We start from the raw sequence: 19855 nt of genomic DNA, 5'->3' as shown, positions 1-19855 counted from the left end.
ATCCTGCCCATTCTCTGGTGTGCGGGGTTTTCAGTTTTTTGCCTGTGTTTCTTGTAAATGTCAAGACAAATTTCCTGAACAGTTCAAAATCAAGACAAAATGATCACCTCTTTAGCTTTAGGGAAGAGGAAGTAGTGGTGTATCTTACAAAACAAGGCATGCCCTGCAATGTTTATTGCTTAATTATTCTTTGGGAAGCTTCCTGTTTTGGCTCGGTCTTTTCGCCCCGAGGTGAGGTGTGAATAATAGAGGAGTTGAGTGTTGTTCTGCACTGGGACTAAAGCTTTTCCTTTTCTTCTCTCCTCCTTTAGTGGCCTTTCGTTTCTCTGTGTCAAAGCTCAGTGCATGTCCGTTCCCTTCTAGAAAGCCTCACGCAGCCACGGCCGCTCTCCTCCGCTCCTGCAGTGTAGCACGGTGCTGCCTCGGTACTGCTCTCAGTGCCTAACCTTCCAGTCAGGGCTGCTTCACGGCAGAACTGTCCCCACGAATGGCACTCACTGGGAGCATGTAGTTGCCCCATAACCCTGCTTCTGCATCCATGCTTTCACAGCACCCCTTTCAGTTACTCATAATTTTTATATTCATCTCTGTGATTCTGTGATTAATTGCCATCTTGCTCACCAGTCTGTTAACCCCCCTGAGGTCAGGGACTTGTCTTGCTCACTATGGCATCCATCTGCTATCCACAGCATAGGGACTGGCTCAGAGCCTCTAAATTGTCTCCTTGCCTTCAAATTCACACTTTTTCCAGACCATTCTTCTCACTGCCAGCAACATCTTTACAAATGCAGATAACTCATCTCTGCAAAAAATGTAATGGCTCCCAATACATATAGATTAAAATCTAAATTCTAGGATACAAGTTTCTTTTTACACCTTAGCTACATTTCTAAGAAAATTGCTTTTTATTTAGGTTTATTTTATCTTCATGGACTAAAGTCTATGACTGTGTGGATCAGAACAAACTGTGGAAAATTCTTAAATAGATGGGAATACTAGATCACCTTACCTGCCTCCTGAGAAATCTGTATGCAGATCAATAAGGAACAGTTAGAACTGGATATGGAAAAATGGACTGGTTCAAAATTGGGAAAGGAGTATGTCAAGGCTATATATTGTCACCCTGCTTATTTAACTTACATGCAGCGTACATCATGTGAAATGCTGGATTGGATGAATCACAAGCTAGAATCAAGATTGCTGGGAGAAATATCAATAACCTCAGATATGCAGCTGACACCACACTTATGGCAGAAAGCAAAGAGGAACTAAAGAGCTTCTTGATGAAAGTGAAAGAGGAGTGTGAAAAAGTTGGCTTAAAATTCAACATTCAAAAAACGAAGATCATGGCATCTGGTCCCATCACTTCATGGCAAACAGATGGGAAACAATGCAAATAGTGGCAGACTTTATATTTTTGGTTTCCAAAATCACTGCAGATGGCCATTGCAGCCATGAAATTAAAAAATGCTTGCTCCTTGAAAGAAAATCTACGATAAACCGAGACAGCATATTAAAAAGCAGAGACATTACTTTACTGACAAAGGTCCATCTAGTCAAAGCTATGGTTTTTCCAGTAGCCATGTATGCATGTGAGAGTTGAAGCATAAAGAAAGCTGAGTGCCAAAGAACTGATGCTTTCAAACTGTGGTGCTGGAGGAGACTCTTGACAGTCGCTTGGACTACAAGAAGATCAAGTCAGTCAATCCTAAAGGAAATCAGTCTTGAATATTCATTGGAAGGACTGATGTTGAAGCTGAAGCTCCAATACTTTGGCCATCTGATGCCAGGAACTGACTCACTGGAAAATACCCTGATGCTGGGCAAGATTGAAGGCAGGAGGAGAAGGAGATGACAGAGGCTGAGATGGTTGGATGGCATCACTGACTTGATGGACATGAGTCTAAGCAAGCTCTGGGAGTTGGTGATGGACAGGGAAGCCTGGCATTTTGCAGTCCATGGGGTCGCAGAGAATGTAAAATGACTGAGCAATTGAACTGACTGATTGTACCTTATCTTGTATGACACAGAAATTATTTCCCTGAATTCCTTCCTCTTTAGATTGTAAATCGCTTGCACCTTTGTAGACTCTTGATCTTCATAAAATGACTCAATAAATGTTTGCTTAATTGATTTAGGTATTATGGAGATATATGGCTCTAGAATCACTGTACTTGATAGCTATGTAGTTCTTACACCAGTCATTTAGAAGTTTTATAAATATTCTCTTGTTTATATCACTGTGGCCTATGAGTATATATTGTTGTTTTATTTATGGCTCTCAATTCATGTTGACTGCAGCATGATAATACTAGTACAATGGGCTTTGCTATATTAACTAATCATTGAATATTTTTTTGTCTGTTAAACTTTGATGTCTACTTAAAGCCTTTCTCTATATTTAATTATATTTAACTAGATTGATTACTGTTTTGTATTTAATTCACATGAGACTTTTGCACTTGCCTTTATTGTGCTTTTTTAATTTCTTACTCTCCTTTTCTTTTCTAATGGTTGAAGTTTGTCTGATAACGTCTATCAGAATTCCATTAGTGTCCTTTAGTTGCTTTCCTATGTAAAATGTCTTACCTGCCATAAAATATTTAGAATGTTTTCAAGATAGTAGAGCCTGAAAACATCAACAGACTCAGGAATTTGTGCACATTCAGCATGACATCTTCTTTCGTTGCCCAGGTAAGCTGTCCCATATTTAAAGGTGCCATGCTCTGAGAAGATAGCCTGAGCTTCCATTTGCAGGTTAATGCCATCTAGATTATAAAGATTCCAAGAGCCTTGAAAATATACTTTTAAATAAATTGGTGTACTTTACTTTGCAAAACTGTAATAGCAGAAAACTGGAAACATTCCATATATTTATAAATAAGGGATTATTTGAATAGCTTGTGGCATACCTATGCAAAGGGGTGCCTTGCAGCTGTGAAATGAAATGAGAACTATCTCTACAGAGATATTTAGGAAGTTCTTCAGTATATATTATTAAGCCTAGATGTCTAGGTTTTGCTTCAAAATAATATGTAGAGTGGAGAGGGGAAATGAAAGGGCTTAGATAAAACAAAATTACTCATGAATTGTTATTTGTTGAAGTTACTATGGTTATGTTTAATATATTTCTTAAAGAAAAGGCTAAAAGAAAAAGCTGAAAATAACAGTTATGACCTGATGTTCTGAAGAAAATGTTTTACTGGGAAAGCCCTAAACATTTTTCATCCATGAAATGATTGAACATACATATTTTAGCTTATTAACACAAATCAAGATATGTCATCAAGCCATTTCTAGTTCCCTGAAGACTTAAACAATAAACTGACTAAGGTTGTGATACCTTAATAATAACAGGTTCTATTTTTTTAAAAACTGTATTATGGCATTAAAAATGTTTGTGTTAAAGGAGGGACAGTCCAAACAATATCAATTACTATTAATATCACATTAAGAAAAACAACCAGACATTTGGTGCTTCATGATGGAAGTGCATGCTATACTTGTGAAGTGTTTTTGCAGCAAGAGGAGGAAGGCAAGTGCATGTGCAATTAATGGCTGTGGCAGAAAACCGGAGATAGTAGAGTGGAAGAAAGTCCAGAGGCATTATCACATCTAATATGCATTTTCTTTATGAAACAGAAAAATTAGCTACTATCACTTCCATATTAGAGAGGAGAAAACAATGAATCAGTGATATGCCTGTGACCACTTTAATAAATTCAGGAATCAGAGCCTACCATGCCATCTAGATTCATATTTTAGAGCATATTTTCCATATTAAAGGAAGGAGGATCCCTATCATCAGAGTAGGTATAACATAGATGTGAGAGGCAATACGTGCTCAACAAAACCTTACAATTGCATGGGCAGAACACTCTTCTGACATAAAGCAGCAATATATTTTTGGATCCTCTTCTAAAGTAAAGAAAATAAAGGCAAAAATAAACAAATGGAACCTAATTAAACCTAAAGCTTTTGTGCAGCAAAGAAAACCACCAACAAAATGAAAAGACAGCCTACTGAGTGGGAGAAAATATATCCAAGTGATATGATCAATAGGGGATAATATCCAACATATATAAATATCTCATGCAACTCGACATCAAATAAAACAATCAATCAAAAAATGGGCAGAAGACCTGAAAACACATTTTACCAAAGAGGAAATGTAGACGGCCAGCCAAAATGCACATGAAAAGATGTTCAACATCACTAATCATCAGGGAAACGCAAATCGAAACTACAATGAGATATCACCACACTTGTCAGAATGGCTAACATCAAAAAGACCACAAGTAACATAATCATGCATTGATGTGGAAAAACAGGGAACCCTCCTACACTGTTGATGGGAATGTCAATCGGTGCAGTCACTGTGGAGAACTGAATGGGGGCTTCCTCAAAAAACTAAAAATAGAACTACCATGTGACCCAGCAATCCCATTCCTTGGTATATATCTGAAAAAACACTAATTCAGAAAAATACATGCACCCCAATGTTCACTGCAGCACTACTTACAACAGCCAAGATATGAAAACAACCTAAATGTCCATCAGCAGATGAATGGATAAAGAAGATGTAGAATACTACTCAATGGAATACTACTCAGTCATAAAAATGAATGAAATTTTGCCATTTGTCACAACATGGATAGACTTGGAGGGCATTACACTAAGTGAAATAAGTCAAAATGAAAAAAGATAAATACTATATGATATAGCTTATATGTGGAATCTAAAAAATGCAACAAACTAGTGAATATAATATAAAAGAAATAGACTTATAAATACATAGACAAACTAGTGATTACCAGCAGGGAGGTACAAACTGTTGGGTGTAACATAGGCTCAAGGATGTATTATACAACATGAGGAATATAACCAGTATTTTGTCATAAGTGAAAATGGAGAGTGACTTTTAAAAATTGCATAAAAATTTTAAAAAAATTAAAACAAAAAGAAATTATGACAGTTGAAGTTACCCTGTCTAGTAAGAGAAGAAAGCAGGTATGCTCTTCTGTTGCATGCACATTCACATATGCAGAGATCAAAAGAGCAGATTAGATTGTCATTCTCCTATGCAATGGAGGCCTCTTACCAGCTCTCAGCGGAGCAGCCATCCCAATGCCACCAAAGTGAACCAATAGAGACCTTGCTAGCCAACACAGGGGTCCTTCTAGAAATGACTCTAGGTCCACTTGACTACATGAGCAAATCAATGGTCAATAAACAGGGCTGGATTCAAGGATGTGTGACCTGTGCAGTGATAAAATGACCAGCTTTGGGAGGGGCAAGTACTTGGCTTAATGTTCTGGTGTCACCGGCTTGAAATACCTAGTAATTTTATTTTGAGCTTCTATTTTGTAAGTGGAGTCTGATGCACATGTTGAGCATATGCACATGAGCACAGAGACCGGCCAGGTGTCAGGGCACACAAGCACACAGGCCTGAGCAGTGGCGGCAGCAGGCAGTGTGGGCATCGAGCAATTAGCCCGGTGGCCTTATGCACCAGTGCCTGCCCAAGGCAGAGTGGGACACCACAGGCTGTTGCTTTTTATGTTTCCAAAAATAATTTGAACTAACTTTGTGCTATATTTTGATGATAAAGGTTCTGTTTATTAATCCAATCAATGACTAGTAATTGAGCGCCTACTACAATACTCGGTGAACAAAATTAGGTTTATTTTCTGCCTTCATGGAACCTAAATTCTAGTTACTAATTATTTTTTCCAATTAATAATCTACTCTTTAAAATCAGAAGTATTGCTTTGAGTGTATCAATGGAGAGCATCTTTGCAACAAAGCAGCCTTTTATAGTAGTGTGATTGCAGCTAAGTTTCCTGACCTATAATTTCATTGAATAGATTAACTGCTTTTATTATCCAATCCTCCATTAATTTTACTTTATAACTCAAGATATCCATAAATAGCTAAATATGGAATGATTTTATTTTAGAATTGTGAAAAATGGAAGACAGTACCACAGACACAGAACAAGAAGAGGAAGAGGAGAAAAGTGGAAGGGCTCAAGAAGACCCCATTTATGCCATTGCACCCACAATTAATATCCAAGATGAGCGATTTGTTGATTTATCTACAACTCCAGCTTTCATTTGTCTGCATGAGGTACATATATATTTATTTATTACTCTCTTTATAAATTACACCAATGAGACTTGCCTCCTTACCTACTTAAAAATTCAGATGAAGTTAATATCATTATCAAAATAATTTATCATATGTAATCTGTATGTGACACATACGGTTTGAAACTCTTTAAAATAGTCCCTACCATCTCTTCCAAAAGCCTATCATATAATCCTGGACTAATGTAGTAGCATAAGTTCTGATACTTTGAAGGCATAATAAATCTTTACATACATGCAACTACTTAAGCACATTCTGTTGGTAAATTAATTAAGAGAGATTTCTTTCATTATTGGATAGACTACTTCAATAAAATGAAGATAAAAGGTCTTGTCTTATAATGATAGACAGAATATACATTTAGTTAACTAAATGCAGTTACTTCAGAAGAGCACTGAAATATACTGTTTTCTATTAGCAGAGGAGCAAAACAGGAAATATGATTTTTGTTACATTTTTGTCTGATTTAAAAAAAAATAAGATGAACATTTAGGAAATACCCAAAAATGAGGAAAGTGTTTTCTTTAATAGTAACTGACCACATAGCAACTTGTCAATTTTGAGAGCTGTACTTGAGAAAAGAGTTTAGATGACTGATGAATTCTGGATTCCTAAGTTTACATGAATATAACTGAATAAAACATCTAAGAAATTTGATAGTAATAATAAAAATAAGCTAAAAAAATCTTTGGGTAAAATCAGAGTTTAATTTAAACCAGAAGCAAAAGTAAATCCCCACCCAAATATTTTGTTGGTGTAAATGTTTTTAATAATTGCTACAACTGTTGTTGAGCTTTTGGCAACCCACTCCAATGTTCTTGCCTGGAGAATCCCAGGGACGGGGGAGCCTGGTGGGCTTCCATCTATGGGGTCACACAGAGTCGGACACGACTGAAGTGACTCAGCAGCAGCAGCATTGTCGAGCTTAGTGACTTAGCAGCAGCAGCAGCAGCATAAACCACATATCAGGAACACCTGATGTCAGTTTGTCCCATTACTCATGTTTTCAGCTTTTATCACTTGGGTAAGGTGGTGACTTCTAGCTTTCTTTTCTATAAAGTTAATTGTTTTACTTCTAGAAATTAATAAGGCCCTGTATTCTTGCCTGGAGAATCCCATGGACGGAGAAGCCTGGTAGGCTACAGTCCACGGGGTCGCAAAGAGTTGGACACGACTGAGCGACGGAACGGAACGGATGGGGAGATAATCTGAGACTATTTAAGTATCCTCTTTGTTGTCATTCAGTCATTAAGTCGTGTCCATCTCTTTGCAATCCCATGGACTGCAGCACACCAGGCTTCCCTGCCCTTCACTATCTCCTGGAGTTTGTTCAAATTCATGTCCATTGAGTTGGTAATACTATCTAACCATCTCATCCTCCGTGCCCTTTTCTCCTTTTGCCTTCAATCATTCCCAGCATCAGGGTCTTTTCCAGTGAGCTGGCTCTTCCCATCAGGTGGCCAAAGTATTGGAGCTTTAACATCAATCCTTCCAATTAATATTCAGGACTGAGATCGACTGGTTTGATCTCTCTGTAGTCCAAGAGACTCTCAAGAGTCTTCTCTAGCACCATAATTCGAAAGCATCAATTCTTTGGCACTCAGCTTTCTTTATGGTCCAACTCTCACATCCTTACATGACTACTGGAAAAACCATAGTTTTGACTGTGTGAACCTCTGTCAGCAAAGTGTTATCTCTGCCTTTTAATCTTCTGTTCTTCCAAGGAGCAGGCACATTTAATTTCATGTCTGAGTCACTGTCTGCAGTGATTTTGGAGCCCAAGAAAAGAAAATCTGTAACTGTTTTGATTTTTTCCCCATCTATTGGACATTAAGTGATGGGACCAGATGCTATGATCTTTGTTTTTTACATGGTAAGTTTTAAGCCAGCCATTTCACTCTCTTCTTTCACTTTCATCAAGAGGCTCCTTAGCTCCTTTTCACTTTCTGCCATTAGAGTGATATCATCTTCATATCTAAGGTTGTTGATGTTTCTCCTGGCAGTCTTGATTCCAGCTTGTGATTCTTTCAGCCCAACATTTCACATAATGTACTCTGCATATAAGTTACATAAGCAGAGTGACAATTTACAGACTTGTACTCCTTTCCCAATTTGGAATCAGTCAGTTAGTTGTTCCATGTCTGGTTCTAACTGTTGCTTCTTGACCTGCATACAGGTTTCTCAGGAGACAGGTCTGGTATTCTCATCCTTTTCAGAATTTTCCACCATTTGTTGTGATCCACACAGTCAAAGGCTTTAGCGTGGTCAAAGAAGCAGATTTTTTTTTTTCTGGAATTTCCTTGCTTTTCCTATGATCCAGCAGATGTTTGCAATTTGATCTCTGGTTATTCCACCTTTTCTAAACCCAGTTTACACATCTGGAAGTTCTCAGTTCACATACTGCTGAAGTCTATCTAGAAGGATTTTGAGTATTACTTTGCTAGCATGTGAAATGAGCACAACGTATGGTAGCTTGAACATTCTTTGGCATTGCCCCTCTTTGGGATTGAAATGAAAAGTGATCTTTTCCAGTCCTGTGGTCACTGCAGAGTTTTCCAAATTTACTGACATATTGTGTGCAGCACTTCAACAGTGTCATCTTTTAGGATTTGAAGTAGCTTAGCTGGGATTACATCACCTCCATTTAAGTATCCTGTTCTGCTAAAATTTTCACCTACTAGTTTTACATCTCTGGTGATTCTTGCTAAAATTAATTATTATGATGATGGCTGCAAAATGGCAAGTTTCTTATTCCATCATTTCTTCTACATTTATTAGTTGGCTTCCTACTGTAAGGTAGAATGTTCTCTTCTTTCCTATATCTATCAATCCATCCATCCATCCATCCATCAGGGTGAACTTATGAGTTCTTATTCTACTAAGTGAGTTATAATCCATCATTGCTATTATTCATTTTGATACTTCAATGTCCCAGATTTGGTCAATGTAACTCTTTCAAGAAGGCTCACTTATCCTTTTGACATGTTCCTAAGATTCTTTATGTACTTTTTAACTTTCTGTCATTGCAGGTTCAGCTTGCATTTTCTTTGCTCCAACTCTAGGATCAGCCATTTCTCAAAGGATTTTTAGTTCCCTTTTCAGAAGAGAACGATATTTGAAAACTAAGATCTCAGTGCTGGATGTGTTCACTGCTACTGGACTGTCATTGCTTCTAATTACTCTCAGAAATAGGAAATAGGCACAAAAATATATTTATTCTACACAAATTTATATATATTTCTATCTATATATTTATAATGATGAGTTTATATCTCTATTATTAATATTTTCAAATGATCAGGGTTCTCTATTTCTGCTAAAATCCATCATATGTCTAACTTTGAAATAGTATTTCTACTTTCATACCACTATTCCTAATAATTCTATCAAATAAGGGAACAGTTTATTAAAAATTTTTAAGCTACAGATAAAGAAATAGGAAATGTTTGCTTTGTAATGTCAAAGGAGAACTTAGGACAACTTCTCCTGAATATTGCTCTTCAAGGTAATGATTCATTAAATATTTCAAGAATCTGTTAATACTAATGTATGCACAAAGTATAGCTATCAATCATTGGGCATGACCCCTCTAATACAGTGGATACCTTTGATTATAAGGTCAAAGAACTGTCCAACTGTTTTGAGTACTATTTACACCAATGATTTTACTGCCTGAGAACTCTTTTTTTCTTTGCCAGCAAAATCTTGCAGAGTGAATTATTGGCTTCAAACAACTTTACTCCCATAATAAACACCCCTGAGGTTATTCCTAATGGCATCCAGTTTTATTTTCTAAGATTCACAAGTCAAAGATTCCCAAGTCTTACAATTTTTTAACCTATTATATATAAGCCTTCCTCCTTAAATTATCCAAACAGAAGTTGAATCTGCAGAATAAAAAAAGTTCTGAAAGAAAGCAGTCAGAAATCCACTTCTAGAAGGGAGGAACAAGATGGCGGAGGAATAGGACGGCGAGACCACTCTCTCCTCCACAAATTCATCAAAAGAACTTTTGAACGCAAGTCAAGTCCACAAAACAACTTCTGAATGCTGGCAGAGGACGTCAGGCATCCAGAAAAGCAGCCCATTGTCTTCGAAAGGAGGTAGGAAAAAACATAAAAGATAAAAAGCGAGACAAAAGAAGTAAGGACGGAGCTCCGTCCCGGGAAGGGAGGCTTTAAAAAGAGAGAACTTTCCAAACACCAGGAAACATTCTCACTGGCGAATCTGTGGCGAGCCTTGGAAGCTCAGAGGGCCACATAACCCTCTTTTTTTTTTAAGATTTTTTTAAAACCCACAGATTACCCGCCAAACGGTAAGTACCAGCGGAGAAGCAGTGCAGACGCCTGCATACGCCATTAGCAAGCGGGGGCTGGGCAGGGAGGAGCCGGCTGAACTGCTTAGAGAGAGGACTGGGCTTGAATGCCGCGAGAACAATTTGAGAGAACTGGGGAGAGCAAAGCAGACTGTGGGATAGCTTCCCCACGAAAAGGCGGAAAGCTCTAACCAAAGACTCGGCCAGCCCCGCTCACAGAATAAAGGACTGAGCAGAGGGAGCCGGCTGCGGTCGGCCCATCCCCCATTCCCCGCCGAGACAGGCAGGGAGCGCAGCCAGAGCCGGAGCGGGCAACCGCGGCCCCAGAAAGGCATCCGATACAAACTGCAGACAGGCTTGTTGCTAATCAGGACTTCTTGGGCTCGGGCCGGTCGATATCCCCCTGAGAAGGTGCACCGGTTGTACACCCAGAAAACTGAGTGGCGGGGACTGGGGAGGTGATAAGTCGCAGAGACCGCGCTCACCAAACACCTGGTCCCCTGAGCTGCTCGGACTGGGGAAGGCACAAAACGCAGGCCCAACCAAGTCTGCGCCTTTGTGGAGTACCTGAGAACCTGAACTTGAGCCGCTCAGACCTGGGAAGTGCATACAACTCGGTGCCGGCCTCGGACAGTTCCCGGCAGAGCAACCTAGAGCCTGTGCAGTGTAGACAGGGACAGCATACGTGCTGTGAGCGGGGGCAAACCCAGTGTGGCCGAGACACTGCGAGCACTCCCCACAGACGCCAGAGATAATCGACTGCAGCGTTCCTCCCTTCCCAGAACAGGACTGAACAACTGAGCCTTAAAAAGTGTCCACCCACCCCCTAGTATCAGGGCGGAAGTTAGACACTGAAGATACCAGCAGACAGAAGCTAAAACAGAGGGAACCACCTTGGAAATGACAGATAGAGACGTCTAGAGACTACTCCAAGAATAAGACCAAAACCAGGGGCAAGAGGCTTAAGCCCGAATCCTGAGAACACCAGAGAAGTCCTGACTCCAGGGAACATTAATCGATAGGAGCTCATCAAACGTCTCCATACCTACGCTAAACCCAAGGGTCAACAAGTTCCACAGCAAGACATACCACGCAAATTCTCCAGTAACACAGGAAACTAGCCCTGAGCTTCAATATACAGGCTGCCCAAAGTCACTCCAAACCCACTAACATCTCATAACTCATTACTGGACACTTCATTGCACTCCAGAGAGAACAAATCCAGCTCCACCCACCAGAACACCGACACAGGCTTCCATAACCAGGGAACCTTGACAAGTCACCTGTCCAACCCCACACACAGCAAGGAAACTACATAATAAAGAGAACTCCACAAATGGCCAGAAGAGGGAAAGGCCACCCCAAGCAAAGCATTATAAGCAAGATGAAGAAGCAGAGAAATACCCAGCAAGTAAAGGAACAAGATAAATGCCCACCAACACAAACAAAAGAGGAAGATATAGGGAATCTACATGAAAAAGAATTTCAAATTTTGGTGGTGAAAATGATTCAAAATCTTGAAAGCAAAATGGAGTTACAGATAAATAACCTGGAGAAAAGGATTGAGAAGATGGAAGAAAGGTTTAATAAGGACTTAGAGGAAATAAAAAAGAGCCAATATACAATGAATAATACAATAGATGAGATCAGAAACACTCTGGAGGGAACAAACAGTAGAATAACAGAGGCAGAAGACAGGATAAGTGAGCTAGAAGATAGAATTGTAGAAATAAATGAAACAGAGAGGAAAAAAGAAAAACAAAAGAAATGAGAACAATATTAGAGACCTCTGGGACAATGTTAAACGCTCCAACATTCGAATCATAGGAATCCCAGAAGAAGAAGACAAAAAGAAAGACCATGAGAGAATACTTGAGGAGATAATAGTTGAAAACTTCCCTAAAATAGGGAAAGAAATAATCACCCAAGTCCAAGAAACCCAGAGAGTCCCCAACAGGATAAACCCAAGGCGAAATACTCCAAGACACATATTAATCAAATTAACAAAGATCAAACACAAAGAACAAATATTAAAAGCAGCAAGGGAAAAACAGCAAATAACACACAAGGGGATTCCCATAAGGATAACAGCTGATCTTTCAACAGAAACTCTTCAGGCCAGGAGGGAATGGCAAGACATACTTAAAGTGATGAAAGAAAATAACCTACAGCCCAGACTACTGTACCCAGCAAGGATCTCATACAAATATGAAGGAGAAATCAAAAGCTTTACAGACAAGCAAAAGCTGAGAGAATTCAGCATCACCAAACCAGCTCTCCAACAAATGCTAAAGGATCTTTTCTAGACAGGAAACACAGAAAGGGTGTATAAACTCGAACCCAAAGCAATAAAGAAAATGGCTACGGGATCGTACTTATCAATAATTACCTTAAACGTAAATGGGTTGAATGCCCCAACCAAAAGACAAAGGCTGGCTGAATGGATACAAAAACAAGACCCCCATATATGTTGTCTGCAAGAGACCCACCTCAAAACGAGGGACACATAAAGACTGAAAGTGAAGGGCTGGAAAAAGATATTCCATGCAAATAGAGACCAAAAGAAAGCAGGAGTAGCAATACTCATATCAGATAAAATAGACTTTAAAACAAAGGCTGTGAAAAGAGACAAAGAAGGAAACTACATAATGATCAAAGGATCAATCCAAGATGAAGATATAACAATTATAAATATTTATGCACCAAACATAGGAGAACCGCAATATGTAAGACAATTACCAACAAGTATGAAAGGGGAAATTAACAATAATGCAATAATAGTGGGAGATTTTAATACCCCACTTACATCTATGGATAGATCAACTAAACAGAAAATTAACAAGGAAACACAATCTTTAAATGATACAATAGACCAGTTAGACCTAATTGATATCTATAGGACATTTTCACCCCAAAACAATGAATTTCACCTTTTTCTCAAGTGCACATGGAACCTTTTCCAGGATAGATCACATCCTGGGCCATAAATCTAACCTTGGTAAATTCAAAAAAGTTGAAATCATTCCATGCATTTTTTCTGACCACAATGCAGTAAAATTAGATCTCAATTATGGGAGAAAAACTATTAAACATGCCAACATATGGAGGCTGAACAATACGCTGCTGAACAACGAAGAAATCAAAAGAGAAATCAAAATATGCATAGAAATGAATGAAAATGAAAACACAACAACCCAAAACCTCTGGGACACTGTAAAAGCAGTGCTAAGGGGGAAGTTCATAGCAATACAGACACACCTCAAGAAACAAGAAAAAAGTCAACTAAATAACCTAACTCTACATCTAAAGCAACTAGAAAAGGAAGAAATGAAGAACCCCAGGGTCAGTAGAAGGAAAGAAATTGTAAAAATTAGGGCAGAGATAAATGCAAAAGAAACAAAAGAGACTATAGCAAAAATCAACAAAGCCAAAAGCTGGTTCTTTGAGAAGGTAAATAAAATTGACAAACCACTAGCCAGACTTATCAAGAAACAGAGGGAGAAGAACCAAATCAATAAAATTAGAAATGAAAATGGAGAGATCACAACTGACAACACAGAAATACAAAGGATTATTAGAGAATACTATCAGGAATTATATGGCAACAAAATGAATAACCTGGAAGAAATGGACAAATTCCTAGAAAAATACAACTTTCCAAAACTGAACCAGGAAGAAATAGAAAATCTGAACAGACCCATCACAAGCACGGAAATTGAAACTGTAATCAAAAATCTCCCAGCAAACAAAAGCCCAGGTCCAGACGGCTTCACAGCTGAATTCTACCAAAAATTTAGAGAAGAGCTAACACCTATTCTACTCAAACTCTTCCAGAAAATTGCTGAGGAAGGGAAACTTCCAAACTCATTCTATGAGGCCACCATCACCCTAATCCCAAAACCTGGTAAAGACCCCACAAAAAAAGAAAACTACAGGCCAATATCACTGATGAACATAGATGCAAAAATCCTTAACAAAATTCTAGCAATCAGAATCCAACAGCATATTAAGAAGATCATACATCATGACCAAGTGGGCTTTATCCCAGGAATGCAAGGATTCTTCAATATCCGCAAATCAGTCAATGTAATACACCACATTAACAAACTGAAAAATAAAAATCATATGATTATCTCAATAGATGCAGAGAAAGCCTTCGACAAAATTCAACATCCATTTATGATAAAAACCCTCCAGAAAGTGGGAATAGAAGGGACATACCTCAACATAATAAAAGCTATATATGACAAACCCACAGCAAACATTATCCTCAATGGTGAAAAACTGAAAGCATTTCCCCTCAAGTCAGGAACAAGACAAGGGTGCCCACTCTCACCACTACTATTCAACATAGTTCTGGAAGTTTTGGCTACAGCAATCAGAGCAGAAAAAGACATAAAAGGAATCCAAATTGGAAAAGAAGAAGTAAAACTTTCACTGTTCGCTGATGACATGATCCTCTACACAGAAAACGCTAGAGACTCTACCAGAAAACTACTAGAGCTAATCAATGATTACAGTAACGTTGCAGGATATAAAATCAACACACAGAAATCCCTTGCATTCCTATACACCAATAATGAGAAAATAGAAAGAGAAATTAAGGAAACTATTCCATTCACTGTTGCAACGAAAAGAATTAAATACTTAGGAATATATCTACCTAAGGAAACAAAAGACTTGTACATAGAAAACTATAAAACACTACTGAAAGCAATCAAAGAGGACACTAATAGATGGAGAAATATACCATGTTCATGGATTGGAAGAATAAATATTGTAAAAATGAGTATACTACCCAAAGTAATTTATACATTCAATGCAATCCCTATCAAGCTACCAATGATATCTTTCACAGAACTAGAACAAATAATCTCACAATTTATATGGAAATACAAAAAACCTCGAATAGCCAAAGCAATCTTGAGGAAGAAAAATGGAACTGGGGGAATTAACCTGCCAGACTTCAGGCTCTACTACAAAGCCACAGTCATCAAGACAGTATGGTACTGGCATAAAGACAGAAATATAGATCAATGGAACAAAATAGAAAGCCCAGAGATAAATCCACGCACCTATGGACACCTCATCTTTGACAAAGGAGGCAAGAATATAAAATGGAGAAAAGACAGTCTCTTTAACAAGTGGTGCTGGGAAAACTGGTCAGCCACTTGTAAAAGAATGAAACTAGAACACTTCCTAACACCATACACCAAAATAAACTCAAAATGGATTAGAGAGCTAAATGTAAGACCAGAAACTATAAAACTCCTAGAGGAGAACGTAGGCAAAACACTCTCCGACATAAATCACAGCAGGATCCTCCATGACCCACCTCCCAGAATATTGGAAATAAAAGCAAAAATAACCAAATGGGACCTAATTAAAATCAAAAGCTTCTGCACAGCAAAGGAAACTATAAGTAAGGTGAAAAGACAGCCTTCAGAATGGGAGAAAATAATAGCAAATGAAGCAACTGATAAAGGATTAATCTCCAAATTATACAAGCAGCTCCTGCAGCTCAATTCCAGAAAAATAAATGACCCAATCAAAAAATGGGCCAAAGAACTAAACAGACATTTCTCCAAAGAAGACATAAAGATGTCTAACAAACAAATGAAAAAATACTCAACATCCCTCATAATCAGAGAGATGCAAATCAAAACCACAATGAGATACCATTTCACACCTGTCAGAATGGCTGCTATCCAAAAGTCTACATGCAATAAATGCTGGAGAGGATGTGGAGAGAAAGGAACCCTCTTAAACTGTTGGTGGGAATGCAAACTAGTACAGCCACTATGGAGAACAGTGTGGAGATTCCTCAAAAAATTGGAAATAGAACTGCCATATGATCCAGCAATCACACTCCTGGGCATACACACCGAGGAAACCAGAATTGAAAGAGACACGTGTACTCCAATGTTCATTGCAGCACTGTTTATAATAGCCAGGACATGGAAGCAACCTAGATGTCCATCTGCAGACGAATGGATAAGAAAGCTTTGGTACATATACACAATGGAGTATTATTCAGCCATTAAAAAGAATACATTTGAATCAGTTCTAATGAGGTGGATGAAACTAGAGTCTATTATACAGAGTGAAGTAAGCCAGAAAGAAAGACACCAATACAGTAATCTAACACATATATATGGAATTTAGAAAGATGCAAATGATAACCCTGTATACGAGACAGCAAAAGAGACACAGATGTATAGAACAGTCTTTGGGACTCTATGGGAGAGGGTGAGGGTGGGATAATTTGGGAGAATGGCATTGAAACACGTATGTTGTCATATGTGAAACGAATCACTAGTTCAGGGTCAATGCATGTTATAGGATGCTCGGGGCTGGCATGCGGGGATGACCCAGAGGGAGGATAAAGGGAGGAGGTAGGTGGGAGGGGGGTTCAGGAGGGGGAACTTATGTAAACCCGGGGCAAATTCATATCAATGTATGGCAAAACCAACCAATATAATATTGTAAAATAATTTGCCTCCAATAAAAAATAAATTACATATAAAAAAAAATAAAAAATAAAAATAAAAAAAAGAAATCCACTTCTAAAGATCCATCTCATTGAAAGAACCAGAAGCTGCTTACACATTTATTGTTGCTAATGCTAGTCATCAGTTGGCCCAGAGCTACTTAATTGTAAAACATGGATGTCATGCTCTCGTCTAACATTGCGTACAGAATGTGTTCCACAGTCATAGCACTCTGGGATTTGGGCCCAGACTACTTTTGCAATCTAACAGTTCACATAGGCCCTCATGATCTTCTGTTAATGTTACTCCTCTTAGTATGGAGTCTCCCATATTTAGATGGCTAGGAAACTAGCAACATATTCACAAAGCATGATGCAAGGTCATGGCTGTCCATAATCCTCCTACTTATGTTGCCTCTTGAAAGACTATGCTGCTCCCACTAAAAAGAAATCAGATCAGACACTTGCAGAGGCCACATCTTGCAACCCAGCATTGTTTCCTAACCTTTTAGAACCTGGCTTAGTTCGCACGTCCTTCAAGAAACTGTATCTGAGCAGCCAGTGCACAGTATTTTCTCTAACCTGTCAATTCTTATGGCATTTGTAGGCTGTACCTTTCACTTGGTACAGGATCATTAACAGATATTTATTGAATATCTTCTCATCATGCAATATTTTGCATAGCAGATTTAATTCCTCACTGATATTATGATCACATTAAACAGTAAGACTTAACAGGGCAGGGACTACATTGTGTTAAATTCACTCTCTGGGATTAATGTTCAAAGTGGTGTTTGGAAACGAAGTCACATCAGTGTATTGTGTGGGTTAATTCTGGACACCTGCTCCTCAGCCCTGCCATGGCTGCCCTAATGATGAGGACTGACACTCTACAGACTTTTCTTGTCCTGTTGAAAACATTAAAAAATTTTTTTTGTTAAGGTGTAACATATATTCAGTAAACATCACAAATACTCAGGGTATAGCACTTTTATACGTATGCCATTAACCAACATGTTCAGCACTAAATTCATTATTCTCCCAATCCTAATTCTCCTACTGTGTTCTCTTTATCAGTTTGAAGGTTCAGTTCAGTTCAGTTCAGTCACTCAGTCGTGTCCGACTCTTTGTGACCCCATGAATCACAGCATGCCAGGCCTCCCTGTCCATCACCAACTCCCGGAGTTCACCCAACCTCATGTCCATTGAGTCGGTGATTCCTTAAATATCTCCATTAACTATTTCTTGAATTTATCTCTTCATTCATGCCATATTTACATTGACATGAAAATATATTTCCTGCAACTCAGTGGTGTCCCTTGAAATTCTTCCAAGTCATTGCTCCCACCGAAGTTAGCCACTTTTCTGACTTATCACTACATATTAGTTTTGCCTCTTTTAAAAATCATATGAATGGAATCATAGTACCATGATCATTCTGGTGCATGCTTTATACTTATGAAGTCATTCATCTTGGGAGTGTACCTAGGACTGGCGTTCCTGTGTCATAGTTTAGGCTTATATTCAACTTTAGTTGATATCTTCAAATATCTACTACTGTGGGCAAGAATCCCTTAGAAGAAATGGAGTAGCCCTCAAAGCCAACAAGAGTCCAGAATGCAGTACTTGGGTGCAATCTCAAAAACAACAGAATTATCTTGGTTCATTTCCAAGGCAAACCATTCAGCATCACAGTAATCAAAATCTATGCCCCAACCACTAAACAGAAGAAGCTGAAGTTGACCAGTTCTATGAAGACACACAAAGACACCAAAAAAACATGTGTTTTTCATCATAGGGGATTGGAATACAAAAGTAGGAAGTCAAGAGTTACCTGGAGTAACAGGCAAGTTTGGACTTGGGAGTACAAAATGAAGCAGGGCAAAGGCTAACAGATTTTTGTCAGGAGAACATGCTGGTTATAGCAAACACACTTTTCCAACAACCCAAGAGACGACTATGCACACGGACATAACCAAAAAGTCAGTACTGAAATCAGATTGATTATGTTCTTGGCAGCTGAAGATGGAGAACCTCTATACAGTCAGCAAAAATAAGACCTGGAGCTGACTGTGGCTCAGATCATGAACTCCTTATTACAAAATTCAGGCCCAAATTGAAGGAAGTATGGAAAACCATTCAGCCATTCAGCCATGAACTGAATCAAATCCCTTATTATTATACAGTGAAGGTGATGAATAGATTCAAGGGATTAAATCTGGTAGAGCGTGCCTGAAGAACTATGGATGGAGGTTTGTAACACTGTACAGGAGGCAGTGCTCAAAACCACCCCCAAGAAAAAGAAATGCAAGAAGGCAAAGGGGTTGTCTGCAGAAGTCTTACAAATAGCTGAGAAAAGAAGTGAAAGACAAAGGAGAAAGGGAATGATATACCCAACTCAATGCAGAGTTCCAAAGAATAGCAAGGAGAGATAAGAAAGCTTTCCTAAACGAACAATGCAAAGAAATAGAGGAAAACAATAGAATGGGAAAGACTAGAAAATTAGTGATTCCAAGGGAACATTTCATGCAAAGATGGGCACAATGAAGGACAGAAATGGCAAGGACCTAACAGAAGCATAAGAGATTAAGAAGAGGTGACAAGAATACACAGAAGAACTGTATAAAAAAGGTCTTAATGATCTGGATAACCATGATGATGTAGCCACTCACCTAGAGCCAGACATCCTAGCGTGTGAGGTCAAGTGGGCTTTAGGAAGCATCAAAGATAGTGGAGGTGATGAATTCCAGCTGAACTATTTCAAATCCTAAAAATGATGCTGTTAAAGTGCTGCAATCAATTTGTCAGCAAATTTGGAAAACTCAAGATCAGTTTTCATTTCAATCCCAAAGATGGGCAATGTCAAAGAATGTTCAAACTACTATACAATTGTGTTCATT

General features: G+C 38.6%; 1 protein-coding gene across 3 annotated transcripts in view; it reads left to right on the top strand.

Moving 5' to 3' along the window:
- The window catches only part of CCDC146 (coiled-coil domain containing 146), a 165942-nt gene that overhangs the window by 27250 nt on the left and 118837 nt on the right, over positions 1–19855 (top strand). For all 3 annotated transcript variants that reach the window (XM_055420696.2, XM_055420697.2, XM_055420695.2), the window contains exon 2: positions 5960–6129. In XM_055420696.2, the coding sequence (XP_055276671.2) occupies positions 5971–6129 (159 nt within the window). In that variant the 5' untranslated portion in view covers positions 5960–5970. The remainder of the gene's footprint in view (positions 1–5959; positions 6130–19855) is intronic.

This window comes from Moschus berezovskii, chromosome 3 (assembly GCF_049115385.1).
Source record: "Moschus berezovskii isolate FMDL1 chromosome 3, NW_MosBer_1.0, whole genome shotgun sequence".
In the NCBI taxonomy this organism is placed as follows: Eukaryota; Metazoa; Chordata; class Mammalia; order Artiodactyla; family Moschidae; genus Moschus; species Moschus berezovskii.
This window is presented reverse-complemented; position numbering and strand designations above follow the sequence as displayed.